General features: G+C 56.4%; 1 protein-coding gene across 1 annotated transcript in view; it reads right to left on the reverse strand.

Annotated features, from left to right (window-relative positions):
* The window catches only part of LOC123375811 (C-type lectin BpLec-like), an 81,443-nt gene that overhangs the window by 1,563 nt on the left and 62,298 nt on the right, over nt 1-17,582 (reverse strand). The window contains exons 2-5 of the mRNA XM_045027110.1: nt 9,157-9,236; nt 7,984-8,078; nt 1,786-1,926; nt 1,084-1,195 (exon numbers count right to left, since the gene is read on the reverse strand). Of these exons, the coding sequence (XP_044883045.1) occupies nt 1,084-1,195; nt 1,786-1,926; nt 7,984-8,078; nt 9,157-9,223 (415 nt within the window). The 5' untranslated portion in view covers nt 9,224-9,236. The remainder of the gene's footprint in view (nt 1-1,083; nt 1,196-1,785; nt 1,927-7,983; nt 8,079-9,156; nt 9,237-17,582) is intronic.

Genomic DNA, 17,582 nt, shown 5'->3' on the forward strand with positions numbered 1-17,582 from the left:
CTGTTCACAGCCTGTCTGCAAAGCGACCCCTCGAATCCACCAACACTGGCTAGCCCAGGGGTTCTCAAACTTGGGGTTCTGACCCCTCATGGGTTCGCAGGGTGGTTACATGGGGGTCGCAAGCTGTCAGCTCTGTGGGGTGACAGCCCCGAGTCCCCTCTCGTTGGGAATGTCTGACGGGGGTCACACCGAGAGGCTGGCTGTGCCACAGGGGGCACCAATACAAAAAGGTTGAAAAACTGGGCTGGTCGCTGTCACCGTCTGGGCTATTTGGAACTTGATCCCCTCCCTGCTGGCGCTGTGAGCACCTGGTCACGTACCCCACTGCCGGGGTCTGCTCCCTGGCTGCAGCTTGTGCTAACGATCCCCTCCCGGTGCCTGTTTCCATGGGAACAGTCATGGAGGGTGAGGGAGAGCTCAGTGGTTTGAGCATTGGCCTGCTAAACCCAGGGTTGTGAGTTCAATCCGTGAGGGGGTCACTTGGGGATCTGGGGCAAAATCAGTACTTGGTCCTGCTAGTGAAGGCAGGGGGCTGGACTCAATGACCTTTCAAGGTCCCTTCCAGTTCTAGGAGATTGGTATAGCTCCAACTACTAATAAAAAGAAATTAATTAAGCTGTGAACGTTCCGAGACTGGGCAGCACTTTCACAAGCAGCTGGCGTGTGTGCGAATGCTTGTGAGTAACACAACCCTGCGAGGGGGCCAAATGCAGCTCTGGTGCCCACATCATTATGTGGATCAGTGTTTGCACAGCAGGGGTGCAACAGTGACTCAGGGCCATCACGGGTTAACAGCTCAGCAGAGTCCCTGTCTGGGGCAGGGGTGTGTGTCTCTGGACATGTGAGTATATCTCTGCTGCCTGTCACTGGAGCAGACACATGAACTGACCCAGGGGAGCTGGTAGGCAGCAGTTTTACCAGGTGAGACAAGGGGTTCTCTCCTGACTCCCTTCCCAGCATGGGGCAGGGAAGAGAGAGGAGCCAGGATCTGTGCTCCAGAGCATGCAGGATCAGAACCTGTGTGGTCAGAGCGCTGACAGGGTTCCTCTTGTAGGTGCACATGGGTCTGATCCACCAGCTTACCTGGACGTCGTAACACCACACAGTGCTCGTTTTTTCTCGGACTATCAGGTTGCCCTTTATCCCAAGCTGTGAAACCGAGCAGGGAATTATCTGACCATTTCCAGTCTCGATCCTGCAGAGACAAAGGAGAGCAGGGCCCCTGTCAAACCCAAGGTTGCACAGCTAGAGACGTGCCCCGCAGCCGAGGGGCCACGGGCAGGGCACGGGCAGAGTCTGCCCAGTGACCCTGGAGACACTGATCGTTGCTATGAAATGTCAGCGCTGACAACCAGGGCTACATTTACTGGCAGCTGAAGTTACATCAGGACCTGCCCAACCCTCAGACACATGAAAATAGCAAGTGAAGAAAGAGTCTCCAGCACCCCCTGCTCCTGCCACCCCCACATCTCGTCCGTGTGGGGCGGGGCTGACTCTCGGGCCGGGCGTGCAAGGTCTGAGCCCAACGGGCCGGTGTGGTGGGTCCCTGGGCGCTAGTGTCACGAACACGAATATTAGTAACAGCAGCTTATACTCTGCACCGGGCGCTGGGGATCGATCCTGTGACTGAAAACCCAGGCGGTTACAGCCCCTTTTCACCCCGTTCCAATGGAAATCCTGCTCTGGTGCCACCCCCGCCCCAAACAACCACCTCACTGAGCAGAGACCCAGAGCCCAGGGGCTGGGGAGGGGCTGCCAGAGGCAGAGCGGGCACCGGGCACTCACCTCCATAGGGTCTGAGAGTCCGATCCAGACGGCGCGGTTCTTTTTGTGGTACTGCTTGCTGTAATGGGCCAGCATGTTATTTTCTCCAGGACCGTGAATGGAGACGAGATGGGCCCCATTCCTCTGGTGCTGGCAATGAGCCTGGGAGAAGAGAAACCAGAGCTAGTTACCCCCCAGCCCCAGTGCAGGGAGCAGCAGGAGCGAGTCCAGCTCTGTTCCGGGGCCCTGCCTCCCCCGGGCAGCCAGGGCTGTGAGGGGACAGGACCCCTGGTAGCGCCTCTCCCCTCCCCAGGACCAATGGGGGGAGCAGGTAGAGTTGCCTCCCTCCCTCCAGCCCCCCTCACCTTCCCGGCCCCCACCCCGCGCGGCACAGCCACAGCCACCCTGTGCCCTGCTGGTGTCACCCAATCCCTCCCGCCCCAGCTCCTGGGCTCTGCTCTGAGCACCGGCCTGCCCTGGGCCATGGCTCTGCCAGACACCCGCTGTCATGCTGGGAGGAGAGCACGGGTGGGGCGGATGAAGGGCACGGTGCTGACCCAGGCACTCGGACTCTGCCAGGCGCTCGGCTTGTGCCCGTGAGCAATTAGCATCACATGACCTCAGTGCAGCCCTGGCCGAGGGGATTTCCTGGCAGATCTCACACGGTCCTGGAGCCCGGGCTGCAGCCAAGCCCAGAAGCCTACACAGGGCCAGCTGCGGATTTTTCTGTACTGTGTAGACAGACCCACAGGGGCCTGTTCTCGGCCCAGGGCTATTCAGACTCTGTCTCAGGGATCTGGGAGACAAAACAAAATCAGTGCGGGTGAAGGCTGCCGGTGACAGTGAGGTTGCTGGAGCGGTAAATAGTGACGGACGCGTCAGGTCTACGCAGGGATCGGGATCGCACGGTGAGCTGGGCTGACTTGATCCACGTGTGCTGTAATACAGCTAAACGCAGGGTCGCACGGCCAGGAACCAAGGCAGCCGGCCACACTGACAGCCGGGGCATGTAGCCTGGCAGCCGGGACTGAAAAGCACTGAGGGGTCATGGCCGCAACCAGCTGAATGTGAGCTCTGAGTGCCGAGCTGCACAAGAGGGCAGGTGTGAGCCTGGAACGTGCAGGCACAGGTGGTGGGTGAAACTTCCCCTGGGGGAGGCTCGCTCCCGTCCCGCCTCTTCTGCCTACGGCTCCGCCCCTGCTCCGCCCCCAGGCCCTGCCTGCTGCTGACTCGACTCTCACCTCTTCACCCCAATGCAAGGTCCCCCTCTCCTCTCGCCTTCTCGCCCCCACGTCTGACCTCCACTCACCCGCCTGCTGGTCGGTTCCTCACCGCCCCGCCACACCCCCTTTCCCGCCACGAGATACCCCCCGGCCTGCCATGCCGCTGGCTCACCACTCCCCTCCTCACCCTGCTGCTGGCCCCACCGCCGCGAGATTCCCCCCCCCCCCGTCACCCTAAAGCACTAATAACATTTCCCTGTGCGAACTAACAGCTATAGATCAATCGCCAGACGGATTCTCCGCTGCGTGGCAGAGTTCGGTGCGTATTCTATAGAGAGAGACTTGGCTTTTCAGGCTACCTGCACCAACCTGAAGCCTAATCTCTCCTTTTTCGAAAGGGTTTGTCCCTGACAGCCTGCGTTAAGGCAGCACTTTAATCACCTTTCTTCCACAGAATTCCCTGCCAGGCTCGCTTACTTAAACTGGGTTGGAAGAAAACAGCTAGATCAAGAAATAAACTCACTGGCTATGTCTGCTCCTCCTTGAGCGAGGTTAGTGAAAAATACTTCTGCTGGGTAGAGAATAACTCGCATGGCATGGTACCAAGTATCAGAGGGGTAGCCCTGTTAGTCTGAATCCACAAAAACAATGAGGAGTCCGGTGGCATCTTAAAGATTAACAGATTTATCTGGCCATCACCTTTTGTGGGTAAAAAAACCATCTGTTCAGATGCATGGAGAATTACTGACAGGTCACATGGCATGGGAATTACTGATGGGTCGTTTGGAAACAGTTTTTAACCTAAATAACACATTTTCCTACAATATAAAAACTCAGATGAATGTGGCCAAAGGCTTTCTGGGTGTTGGCAAATGCCTGTTTAATGGCTTCATTACCACTTTAATGGCCTATTAACAGTTTCAGTGATCTGTTACTAGGTCTCTGTAACGCTATTTCACTTGTGTTAAGTTACTCAGAGAATAAGAACATAAGAATGAGCTTACTGGGTCAGACCAAAGGTCCATCTAGCCCAGTATCCTGTCTGCCAACAGTGGCCAGTGCCAGGTGCCCCAGAGGGAATGAACAGAACAGGGAATCATCAAATGATCCATCCCCTGTTGCTCATTCCCAGCTTCTGGCAAACAGAGGCCAGGGACACCATCCCTGCCCATCCTGGCTAATAGCCATTGATGAGCCTATACTCAGGGATCCCCTCCTCTCCCCTCTTCACTCCCCCCACTGCTGCTGGCTCGCGGCTCACATCCTCAAACGCCCCAGAGGGCCCAAGGGGGTGTGAGGAGGAGGGATGCGGCCAGCTGCGAAGGGGGGTGGAATGGAGGAGAGGAGACGAGAGGAGGAAGACTCGCCAGGCAGCAGCAGCAGGTGGTAGGAGCCTCGTGGAAGGGTCAGAGCAGGGAGGGGAAGAGGCGAGGGGGGAACCACCACAGCCCAGGTGTCGGGCGCCAGGGCACGACTTGAGCACAGGGCTGTGGGGTTGCAGCAGGGACGGGGTGTTACACGTATACAGCACTAGTGAGCCGGCACCTGTCCCGGTCTGGGATCCGCTTCTCAGACAGAACGTTAAGAAATTGGAGAGCTCAGAAAAGAGCTCCAAGAACAACACGAGGTCTGGAAAACCTGCCTCACAGAGGGAGACTTGCAGGAAAGCCAAAAGTTTTCTGACTGTCCCTCCTTCCACTGTCCCTCCCTCCCATCCACAGATGGCCTTGCCCTGTCCCCATGCCCCAGACAGAGCCCAGCCATGTGAAACAGAGTGATCCAGTGGGTCTAGTGTACTTAGATATTCAGAAAGTCTTTGACAAGGTTCCTCACCAAAGGCTCTTAAGCAAAGTGAGCTGTCATGGGATAAGAGGGAAGATCCTCTCATGGATCAGTAACTTGGTAAAAGAAACAAAGGGTAGGAATAAATGTCCAATTTTCAGAATGGAGAAAGGTAAGTAGTCGTGTCCCCCAGCGGTCTGTACTGGGACCAGTACTGTTCCACATTTTCAATAATGATCTGGAAAAAGGGGTAAACAGAGAGGTGAAAAATATTGCAGATGATACAAAACTACTCAAGATAGTTAAGTCCAAAGCAGGTTGTGAAAAAGTTACAAACGGATCTCACAGACTGGGTAACTGGACAACAAAACGGCAGATGAAAGTCAATGCGGATAAATGCAAAGTAATGCACATTGGAAAACATCTATATCCCAATCATATAAAATGATGGAGTCTAAATTACTGTTACCACTCAAGAAAGAAATTGTGGAGTCCTTGTGGATAGTTCTCAGAAAACATCCACTCCCTGTGCAGCGGCAGTCAAAAAAGTGAACAGAATGTCGGGCATCATTAAGAAAGGGATAGAGAATAAGAAAGAAAATACCAAACTGCCTCTATATAAATCCATGGTGCGCCCACATCTCGAATACTGTGTGCAGATCTGGTCGCCTCTTCTCAAAAAAGATATATTGGAATTGGAAAAGGTTCAGAAAAGGGCAGCAAAAATGATTCGGGGTACGGAACAGCTTCCATATGAGAAGAGATTAGTAAACCTGGGACCTTTCAGCCTGGAAAAGAGACAGCTGAGTGGAGATATAAGAGAGATCTATAAAATCATGACTGGTGTGGAGAAAGTAAATAAGAAAGTGTTATTTACTCCTCATTACAGAAGAACTAAGGGTTACAAAATGAAATGAAATTAATATGCAGCAGGTTTAAAACAAACGAAAGGAACTATTTCTTCACACAATGCAGTCAAGTTGTGCAACTCTTTGCTAGAGGATGTTGTGAAGGCCAAAGGCTATAACAGGGTTCAAAAAAGAACTAGATAAATTCATGGAGGACAGGTCCATCAATGGTGATTAACCAGGATGGGCAGGGATGGTGTCCAGAACCTCTGTTTGCTGGAAGCTGGGAATGGGTGACAGGGGATGGATCACTCAATTATGAACCTGTTCTGTTGATTCCCTCTGAAGCACCCAGCACTGCCAGAAGGCATTATATTGGGCTAGATGGCCCATTGCTCTCACTCAGTATGGCCGTTCCTATGTACACAGGGCCCATCACCACCTTCATGTCCTGTGCAGTTACTCCCTGGCCACATGCCAGCCAGCAATGGGGATTGAACCAGAGACCTTCAGAACAGCCCTGCCACCGGAGCTAAGGGAGTTGTGCTGGTAACACCAAGTAAGGAGCAGGCCCTTCCGGAGCTGCCTGATAGAGGGAGACAAGACCCCACCTGGGCCCAGGCCGTCCCTGGTGTCCCTGGCAGACGCAGTTCATGACAAGCGCGTCGGGTCCAGAGGAGATCGTGCCTCACCGGGAGCTATGTTTACATTGTATTCTGCTCCCTAGCCAGGCCAGGGCAGGTTGTTCCCTCACAGCCTGGTTCCAGGGCTCTGCCTGGGGCAGTGGGAAAGGTGCCATCCCCGGGCTCCCACCTAGGGTTGCCAGCAGGGCCGGCTCCAGAGCCCAGCGGGGCAAGCACCCGCCTGGGGCGGCCCTTTCCCGGGGGGGGCGGCAGGCTGGGTCGGGGGACCTGCCGCAGTCATGCCTGCAGGAGGTCCACCGGAGCCCCGGGAGCAGCGGACCTGCCGCAGGCATGACTGCGGAGGGGACGCTCGGCCGGCGGCTCCAGTGGACCTCCCGCAGGCATGACTGCGGACGGTTCGCTGGTCCCGCGGCTCGGCTGGACCTCCCGCAGGCATGACTGCGGCAGCTCAACCGGAGCCGCCGGACCAGCGAACCGCCCGCAGCTGCGGGAGGTCCAGCCGAGCCGCGCAACCAGCGGACCCTCCGCAGTCATGCCCGCGGCAGGTCCACTGCTCCCGCGGCTCGGGGGCGCCTCCCGGGCATGACTGCTTGGGGCAGCCAAATTTGTAGAGCCGCCCCTGGTTGCCAGGCGTCCTGTTTTTGACCAGGACACCCGGTCGGAAAGGGACCCTGGCGGCTCCGCTAGGCACTGCTGACTGGGCCGTTAAAAGTCCGGTCAGCGGTGCAGCGGGGTCCCAGGGCTAAGGCAGGCTCCCTACCTGCCCTGACTCCGCATGGCTCCCGGAAGCGATCGCCAGGTCCCTGCAGTCCCTAGGCACATGGGCAGCCACGGAGGCTCCACGTGCTGCCCCTTCCCCTAGTGCCGGTTCCACAGCTCCCATTGGCTGGGAACCACAACCAATGGGAGCTGCAGGACAGCAGCTGCGGGCGTGATGGCAGCACATGGAGCCTTCCTGGCCACCCATATGCGTAGGGCCCGCAGGGACCTGGTGGCCATTTCCTGGGAGCTGCAGTAAGCACTGCTGGGACCCCATACCCTGAACCCTCTACCACACCCCAATACCCCGACTTAGCCCAGAGTCTCCTACCCAATCTCCTTCCTGGAGCCCACAACCTGCACACACCACAACCCCGTGCCCAGCTCTGAGCCCCCTCCTGCACCCCAAACCTCTCATCCCAAAGCCCAAACCCCCCAATGGAGTCCACATGCCCTCCTGAACGCCAAACCCCTCAGTTCCAGCGTGGATCCCCCTCCTCCACCCCAAACCCTTCATCCTCAGCCCCACTCTAGAGCCCACACCCCCCAGCCCAGAGCCCATACCCCCCTGTACTCCAACCCCCTCCCCTAGCCCAGAGGCTCTCTCACACCCCAAATCCCTCATCCCTGGGCCCACCCCGGAGCCTGCACTCCCCGCCGGAGCCCTCACCACCCTCCCACACCCCAACCCCTTGCCCCAGCCCGGTGAAAGTGAGTGAGGGTGGGGGACAGTGACACAGGAAGGGGGGATGGAGTGAGTGGGGGTGGGGCCTCGGAGAAGGGGCGGGGCAGGGGGGGTGCACTTAGAAAGTTGGCAACACTCCCCCCCCGCCCCTCCCACAGGAGCAGATTCCCCAGCCCTACCCAGCTCACTGACTCTGATATTCACCCTAAACCGCCCCATCCCCCCAGCCTCCAGCTCCAGCCCAGGACCCCTAAGCCCCGCTGCCCCCAGCCTCTCACCTCAGCCTCCATCCAGTTTTTCTCTTTGTGGAAGAATCGATAGCAGCTGTCATGGAAGGAGAGCCAGCCTGCGGGACACGACATAGCCTGTGCCCCTGCTGAGAGAGAGGGGGCTGGGGCCATGGTGGGGACAGGACACCGTGGTTAGAGGCTGTTTCGGAGGCACAGCCACAGCTTTCCCATTAGCACAAAAACATCGGGAGCCCGTTTGGGGCTGTGTCTGGCTGGCAGGACCCTCCAGCCCAGGTGCTGCAGGAAGAAGCTGAGTTTGCTCAGACCCCAGGTCAGCAAAACGGGGCCCCTGGAACCCAGCTCTGAGCAGGGATCCCAGCAGGGCAGGGCCTCTGGGTTTGGATGGGGCAGGGGCTCCTTTCCCAGGGCTCCCTGGTGGGAGGAAGGAGCCAGTGCACTGTGGGGTGGCTGAAGGGAAGGGGGGAATTATGGAGCTGCCAGCTACAGTGGCCCCCATTCAGCTGCAGCCCTCGGGCAGAGGGAATTCCTGCCACCCTGAGCTTCTCCCCTTGGGCCATGCAGGACAGTGGGGCCAGGGAAGCCGCCATGGGAGCAGGAAGGGAACACCCAGAGCCAAGGGGTGAAGCTGGGGGAGCAGTGGGGTTGGCACAGACTGGGACTAGGCAGGAAATCGGGGCAGGGGCACAGTTCTGGATGGAAGGAGCTGGGGGGTTGTAGGAGGAGGGAAGGGAAAGAGGTGCCCAGAGAGATGGGACATAGAGGGGGGATAGCAGGGATCTGTGGGGCTGGGGCAGAGGGGAGGGGAACACTGGGCAGGCTCTGCCCTGCTCAGGCCTGGGGGCACAGCGGGACGGGGTGGAGCCGTGTCCCAGTGGGGGGAAGAACGGGACAGTCTGAGGAGAAAGACACAGTGTGCAGGGACTGGGGCAGCCCAGCCGGGAGCAGAGGCCGGATGGGGGAGAAGCTGGGGCTGGAGCGGAGCCATGAGCAGCCCTTGGAGAGGGACCCCGTGGGGACACGGCCGGCCAGTGGGAGGGGACCACGGGAGTGGGGGATGGGAGCCTGGAGCTGACGGGGGCTGAGCGCCCGTTGCCCAGGGACTGGCCCCACCCAATCCTCATGGGAAGAGCCGACCCTGGGGGGCCTTTCACCCACCAGCACCTGGGGGCTCCAGATCTGAGGGCCTGGGCAGGGACTCACCGGCCAGCGAGGGGTTAAAAATCAGGCAGCAGAGAAGGCAGAGGCTGAAGTAGGCGACTGGCCCCATCTTCTCACTTCCCCTGGGGAGAAAACACACCAGGGAGATGGGACCATGAGAGGCTGGGACACCCCCCAGTGCAGCCCCCCTTCTCCAACGGGGCATTTCCCAGGGGAAGGCGCTTCAGAGCTGGGGCTGTTTGCTAAATTACCTGGCTGGGCTGGAAGGGCCCCGAGAGGGATCCCGTCCCCCAGCCCTGGGACACCGAGCTCGGGACCCATCTCCCTGGGTCCGAAGGGTCCTTCCTCTTCCACCCCTCACTGAGCCGGGCCCCAGGGACAGACCTGGACACCCAGCAGGGAGCCAGGTCCCAGCTCCTCAGTGGCTGGGCTCTGCAAGCAGCATCTCCAGGGACTCCCCAGCCCAGGGCTGCAGGTGGGGAGAAGGGGGGGTCAGCAGGGAGGCCGTGGTCACTCAGATGGGACCTGGGTCCCAGGCAACAAGGTCCCATTTGTAGAGGAAAGTGGTTCTCAGAAGGGGCATTTGCCATCTCCCGCTGCCCCTCTCTCCCCAGTGCTGGGGCTGGCAGGTCCCCTCGGTAGCCACCTACATGGAACTTGGGGGGAGGGCGCAGGTGGCAGGGGGGAGAGTTTGGAAGAGGCCCCAGTGGCACCAGGATGGAGGCCAGTCTGTGTGCACGTGGCTGGAATGCCAGCTGCAGGTGCAGCACCTCTGCAATTGTTCTCTGACTAGAGAGCTGGGTTAGTGTTAGAAACACGGAGCCTCTCGAGTTATCACCCAGCACCTGGTACATGAGACACCCACTGACCCCACCCTGGGGCCTTTCCCCACTAACAGGTGTTTCAATCACACTCATATTTCCAGCTCCAGGGAGATTGTGTGTCTGGAAAGTCAACACCGCGTGGTTGGGGTCGGGTGGGAGGGGATGGATAATAGTTACTGCAGCCCATGGTGGATCCCCAGCGGGTACAGGCCGGTGTGGGGCTACTGGAGTCCTTGGGATCAGAGCCCCAGCCGGGGGGGGGGGGGCGTTGCTCAAAGCTCCGCTGGAATCACCGGGGTTAGAACCCCAGCGGGTGTGAACTGGCCAGAGCTCCACGGGGGTCACTGGACTCACACCAGCTGGGGCCTGGCCCCCATCAGTGCAGGGTAAAACAGCAACTTCCCAATTCCCGGCCCTCAGGCCCGGGGAGCCCTCGGCCCATCACGCGCCCTGTGCTTGGCTCCTCAGCGCCCTGCACTGGGTGTTGTCATTTGCACCTGTGCAAAGAGACTGGGAAATGCACCATCCTCCCTGGGGGGCGATTTACACGTACCAGGCCCTGGTGTGAATGGTGACGTATGGAGCCAGGGACAATTAGGCCCATGAGAATTGGATTATAACTTCGGGTGCTGCCTGTGGCCGAGGGGTTGGCCCTGTTCTGGGCTGCCCACGCTCCCTCGGGTCTGTCTCTCTGCTGCATTTCAAGGGAGCCCATTACCCTGGTCTGTAGGTGCTGACCGTGGCCCAATGAAAGCGGTGTCAGACTTGCCCCCGAAGTGACCCTGATCTCACCTGTCTGTGGCTTGGCTGCTGGTATCTGGGGCTAGTGAGGCTGTTTTACAATGTTAACTAGTGTAGGGCCGAGAACTGATCCCTGCAGGACCCCACTGGAAACAAACCCGCCCCATGGTTGGACTGTTCTGCTGGGGACACCCAGAGCTGTGGGTCCCCGTGTTACCCCACGGCCGCAGCAAGGGTGAGCTTAGCTGGAGATTAGTCAGCTCCCTGCCACTGCAGCCTGCTCCACCGAGGGGGTTCCCCCCACCCCTTCTGCCCTTTCACTGTATCTCCCACACCCCTCCCACCCTCCCTGCTCCACTGAGTGGGCTTCCCCACCCCTCCTATCCTCCCTGCCCTGCTGTGGGAGATTCCCCACCCCTCCTTCTCTGCCTGCCCTGCCATGGGGCTCCCCCACCCCATCTGCCCTCCCTGCCCTGTCATGGGCATCCTCCACCCCTGCTATCTTCCTAATCTGGCGTGGGGCTCCCCATCCTCCCTACCTCCTTGCTCTGCTCTGGTTGCTCCCCTCATCCTTCCTGCCTATCTGCTCCATTGGGATGGGGTCTGGAAGGGCTTACGCAACATCCCTGGGGTGGGGGAGGACCAAAGGTGGGTGAGGACCAGATGCCACCCTGCAAAGGGTGATGTACCAGGTCCCACAAATGGGAGACACCCGGTTCAGTCCCAGCTGCGGAGTGTGGGGCGCTGGGCACTGCTCTCTGGGACAGCTCAGCTCTGGTCCATGTGGGGTGGGGGGCAGGGCCGTGGGCAGTGGAGAGCCGGTTAGACCCTGTCCCAGGACCCAGGCAGCTCACACAGGGGAAGTCCAGCCCCAGACCCCGTCCCAGGGATTAGTTGCCACCAAGAGCCCAGCACCCAACATGGGGGGTGGGGGGGAAACGACTGGAGGGGGCAGGGACTCACCTGTCCGTTTGTCTGTCTGTCTATCTAGGTGGCTGGTCCAGAGCACTGGGTATTGGAGTTCAGCCTGTGCCAGACTCTGGGTTCCCAGGGGGTTTATAGCCCAGCAGAGGGGAGGGGCCGGGGGAGGAAGAAGGAGGAGACTGACTTTGGAAATGGGATCAGACATGACAGTTCAAACCCAGTGACGACACAGATACGAGATGACAATCTGCCCCCTCTTCTGCTCAGCTTCCTGCTGCCCCTGAGACGCCCTGGCGTGGCTGGCAGGGTGAGTGTTATTGCTGCTGAGTCACAGCCTGGCACTGGGAAGGGGGCGCTGGGGCAGGCGCTGAGGCAGACAGATGGGCCCAGAGGGCACATGTCTTACCCAGGGTTTTCAGAACACAAAGCAGTGATAACTTAACTGTTTCTCTCCAGATGTGTCAGGAATAATAACTGGTAACACAGCAATTCCATCTGAGAAATGATTGATACAAGCAAGCGTGCGCTTCTCTAAAACTACAATTTATTAGATATTAAGCAGATGCACACACAATAAATAATAGGAGGCATACCTAACTCCTAGAACTGGAAGGGACCTTGAAAGGTCATTGAGTCCAGCCCCCTGTCTTCACTAGCAGGACCAATTTTTGCCCCAGATCCCTAAGTGGTTCCCTCAAGGATTGAACTCACAATGGGGGGTTTAACAAGCCATTACTCAAACCACTGAGCTATCCCCCTTGAGCTGCCTTGTTTAGGACATCCCAGGTATAGTTCCCCACCATCTGAGATGGTTTCTCATCATCACCAGCCGGGCATCCAGGGGCTTTGTTTCATGTCTGCCTAATGGGGAGTTTAGATGTCAGCTTCTTGCCTGAATAAAAGCTCCCTCGCACTGCTCCCAAGTATTTACTTTTAACTAATCTTTTATCGTTAACTCTGACAAAGCACATAACTTATAGTGACTCCCAGGGCTAAGCACAATCACCTCTACTGGGTCACTAGTTCTCCTAAGTTCAACAAACAACTCATGATCTCCAAACATTTCTAGTATTTCTAGCCAGAACAACAACATGTCAGGGGCACCAAAAACCAAGGTCTCTAGCCACTCACTCTCTTCCATAACGTTCTGTCCCATCCTCCCATTCTGATTAACAAACGGCAAGTATGCACCTGTCTGAGCTTGTGTGACGTTATTGATATAAATTGGGACCATATAGAACATGGGTTGCAACCGAGGTCCTGTAGTGGCACCAAATATTAGGTAAAGGGGGTCATATAAGGTGTCTAAGACCAGGTTATGGGTTGCTGGTTATGATTATGCTGTCTGTGTGCATGTATCATTTTTAGTTGAAGTTATGTATATTGGCTCTATACTGTCTGTATTTCAAGTTGGTGATGTGCTTCTGGGTGATATCCCAGACAAGCTGGTGTTAGCTCTGCTTAGCCTGCTTGATGGCCCATTAAGGACCATCAGCTACACAATTGACCCAGGGAGAGAAGGCAGACACGCCTTGTGACTCAGCAAGGTATGCAGAGACTTGTCCATGTGACTGCAGACTCCATTTTGCGGTGATTTTCCACAGTAAGAACAAAGAGGTTCTTACACCTGGAAAAGCCTATATAAGGCTGATGCATCATCTCCATCTTGTCTTCAATCCTGCTTCTTACCTCTGGAGGGACTTTGCTACAAGCTGAAGCGCTCTACACAAGGGACTGAGGACCCATGCCAGCGGGGGATGTTCTCCAGAGACTTGATTTGAACCTGCAGTTTATGCCATCACTGCTGCAAGCCTGAAATAAGAACTTTGCCATTACTGTATGGAATTGATTCCATTTAACCAATTCTACCTCTCATCTCTACCTTTTTCCCTTTGTAAATAAACCTTTAGATTTTAGATCCTAAAGGATTGGCAACAGCATGATTTGTGGGTAAGATCTGATGTGTATATTGACCTGGGTCTGGGGCTTGGTCCTTTGGGATCGAGAGAACCTTTTTCTTTTATTGGGGTGTTGGTTTTCATAACCATTCATCCCCAGGACGAGTGCACTGGTGGTGATACTGGGAAACTGGAATGTCTAAGGGAATTGCTCGTGTGACTTGTGGTTAGCCAGTGGGGTGAGACCAAAGTCCTTTTTGTCCGGCTGGTTTGGTTTGCCTTAGAGGTGGAAAAACCCCAGCCTAGGGCTGTGACTGCCCTGTTTGAGCAATTGGTCCTGATTTGGCACTCTCAGTTGGGTCCCGCCAGAACCGCATCAAAGCCTCAAGTTATTCCTCGCTACGTGACGTTTGGTTTTCAGCTGGCAGTGGCTGAACATACAAAATGGCTGACTGCAGTGCTGTCAAGTTCTGGGTACATGCAGGGATGTCAAATTCCAGGGCAACACATGGGGCAGATTTCCTGTAGAGAGGGCGTGATGGGGGCACACAGCAGTGATTTGATTCCCTGCCTGAATGACCCCCGTCACCACCACCCCGTCCCTGAGCACCCAGCAGTGAGCACCCTCCAGGCTCAGCACCCTCCACCTGCCCTGAGCCCCAAGCCCTGAGTGACTCTTGTGGCAGGAATTGGTCTCAAGTCATGTGCTGTAAATTGGGGTCTCTTTCCCTCTGGTTCACTTGTATTTGCAGATGACTGGTGTCTCCCATACTGGGGGGTGCACAATTTAAAAGGGATGACACATGGCCGCCCAACATGGTTCCTCCCCCGCCTGCCCCTAGCCCAGGGCTGCCAAGCTCTCCCCACCGCCTCCCTGCCCCATGTTACTGGTGGGAAAAAACTTCTGTCCTTCTGCTGTTCCGGCTCCTCTCCGGCACGTTCATCTCACTCTTTGGCAGCTGGGCCTGGGCGACGAGTGGGAGAAAACTGCTTCTCATGCAGCTGAAGCCGGCTGCTCCCGGTCTCTGCTCTGGGCAGCACAGCAGGGCCTGCCAGAGAGCCTGGTTGGGGAGGGGTGGCAGCGGTGGCCCCCTCCCTGCCTGGGCTTGGCTTCCGGCAACAAGGGCTGAGCATGCTGGGGATGGGGCCTCCAGCTCGCCTGGGACCTGTCTCTGGAAATTTGGATTGATGGGGGGTGGCCCATCACTGCAGCGCCTCCCCGCAACCCCTAGCCAGGCTGCCTTGCAGGCAGCTTCTGTGCTGCAGCAGCTGCAAAGAGCAGCGTGCTAGCGGCTGGCATGAGAAGAGGGTCTGGACCCGCCCTTCCGCTCCCCCCCAGGCTGGCTGCGGTGAGGGGCACTTCACCCTCACATGCCCCTCACGCATCACCTTTGCAGCATATAGTGATGGTGCCAGTCAGCCCCTGCTGTCGTCAGATGTCACCAGTGTGGTGCTCTGCTCTGCTCAATGGTGATAGCAGTCGGCTGTGTGTGTGTGTTCCCTCTGTGTGCTGCCCCGGCTCTGCAGATCACTGGCACAGTCTCTGCCCTAGCCTTACAAATTTCATTCCATGTTTCTTCCCCCATTATATTTTTTAAACTCTGTGGGGATTTGCAGGGAGAGGTTAAGGGGGTTTCCTAGCTAGTGGTTTTCTGTCACGTTAGATCACGATTCCTACAGCGGACAGCTCGCTTGCTCACCAGATCAGCAGTTGTGGTCAACAATGTTGTCAGATGTGGTCACCAGTGTTGTCAGGTGTGGTGCTCTGCTCTGTTTAGTGTTGATAACAGTTGGCTGGGTGTGTGTGTGTTTCCTCTGTGTGCTGCCCTGGCTCTGCAGATGGCTGGCACAGCAGATCTCGAGCGAACCCCCAATGACCACAGACTCCGATAAGGTACGAAGTCACGGGCCAGGTTTATTGTCAAATGAAGCACAGTAAGAGTTTCTCACAGACTCTACAGGACATACTGTGAATTTGTACCCGTGGCAATGGACCGGCTCAGTCAGTGCCGGGAATCTCCACTGCCCCCAGGCCAGACAAAGACACCACCTCAGGGGTGCATTCTTATACACAGGTTTTGGTGTCCCTAGGCCTAAGTAAACCAAAGTTGTGACTTTGGGCCTGAGTGAACCAAAGTTCTTCCATGCTGTAAACTTTAACCAGCCTAAAATGCTAACAAACAGCAAGCAAAATGTGTAACTGTCAGCTGTCTTAGGCATTACAGCTCGAAACAGCAAAAAGCGGCAGTAAGACGAGGGGGGAGAAGGGGGAGGAAAGTCTGCATGCGTCTGTGCTGTGAAGGCCATAGATAAATATGCGAATGAGATCAGTTCTAACAAGCTACATTATAGTGTTAAGTGTAACTGTTGCAAGGGGGAGGGAGGAAGGGGGAAAAACAAGGGGGGGTATAAATGCTGGGGACCCCCCCCCCGCGTGAGGAGTGCAGGATTTGAGAATGCTTTTTCTCCCTGGCACCTTATTTGGGCTCAAATAAACTTGGTTTGCTTCTCCACCCTGGTGTGTTCATTAGTGCGACGCACACCGGGCAACGAACCCCACTGTTGCCTCCTCGGGCCCTTTGGGCCGGCAACAGTTTTGGCGTCCCTGGGTGGGCTCGAGGCAAAATTGTGCCTTGCCCGGACTCCTCTGATGGCCGGTGGACGACGGTCACAGCCGACGCCCAGCGCGCACCGGTGACTTTACCGGGGGCCTCGGCAGAGACGCGTCAGACCGACCTTGGAAGACACAACGGTGCAACGCACTCAGATAGTGGAGAAGCAGTTGCGGGCGACGGTGAGGAACTGGTCCCATGGATAAGGTAGGAACAGTCCAGTGGTGTGGACTTTTGCCTGAGGTTGGGGACGCCCAGCCGTTGTAATTCCCATTAGACGATAGAGCGTCCTATAGTGGGTCAAGGGCAAGCCCGTGGTATGGGGCAGGAACAGGGTACGGCCGGTAGGGCAAGGTGTACGCCCCTAGAATGCATTCTAGCAAATTGGAAGGTGTCTGGTTTGGATCCAATGACTAAGAGTAAACTAAAGAGGTTCTGTACAGTTGACTGGCCTCAGTATCCAGCTAGAGAGCCAGGAAAGGTGGCCACTGGAAGGATAATTTAATTACAACATGATCCTTCAATTACTCCTGTTTTGTCAGCGAACAGGTAGCTTCTGAAGCTGTTTGTATGGAGAGCTCTTGTAAAAATCCCCCATCATATGCCCCAGAGTTGCACTGGGAGGAGGACCGTCCGCGGGGGCGTCTGTCTCTATTGGGCTCACGCCATCTGAATTTATTGACTGTGCAGCAAGATAAGATGCATCGTGGTAATAGGAAATAATTGCCTTGGTGTGTGTGTGTGTGTGTGTGTATACCAGTGTGAGTGACTGTTACCAGAAGACGCCCAGAGTACCCTGTGAAGCGAAAGCTCGTGACCAGGACTACTCTAACGCAAGCCCGGTAACTAGGGATCTTTAGGCGATCCGACCCATGGTGGGCTGACTCAGCCTGGCATCATCCGGCAAGGAAGCTACCTGGGTCTAGGAGTGTGTGAACCCATCTTCCCTCCCCCCACTTCCTTTCTGTGCAGGCTACTGACAGTCTGATCATCTCACTGGATGCAATCAGAGTAAGCGGCGCCGTCTCCCAGAGACTAGCCGACGCTTTTTGCTGAAGGGAGGTGTAGGAGAGTCGTGGTCATCCTCGTTAGTCTCTCCTGTGTGAGTGCCCTGTAGGGAGAGATCCTTAGTTTATGAGCCGCTAGCGCAGACAGGGCACCCTCTCTGTGTGTGTAAGTGGAAAATGGGTAAGGGACAGTCTAAACATTCCACCTCACCCCCTAAGGGTACCCCAGCATATTACATGTACGTACATTATGGTCCTAAAACCTGCAGGTATTTAGAGAATTGGAATCTTCACACGCGTGAAGATCCATCTAAACAATGCCCATTAGAAGGTACCTTCAATCTAGATAAGATCATACATCTCAGAGGAGCTTTTAATCACCAAAGAAAAGCCTCTGAAACAGTGTGAGCAATTTGTCTAGGAACGGGTTAATTTGAAATTCATCTTGGCCCAGAGATAAAG

Source organism: Mauremys mutica, chromosome 1 (genome assembly GCF_020497125.1).
Source record: "Mauremys mutica isolate MM-2020 ecotype Southern chromosome 1, ASM2049712v1, whole genome shotgun sequence".
NCBI lineage: Eukaryota > Metazoa > Chordata > Testudines > Geoemydidae > Mauremys > Mauremys mutica.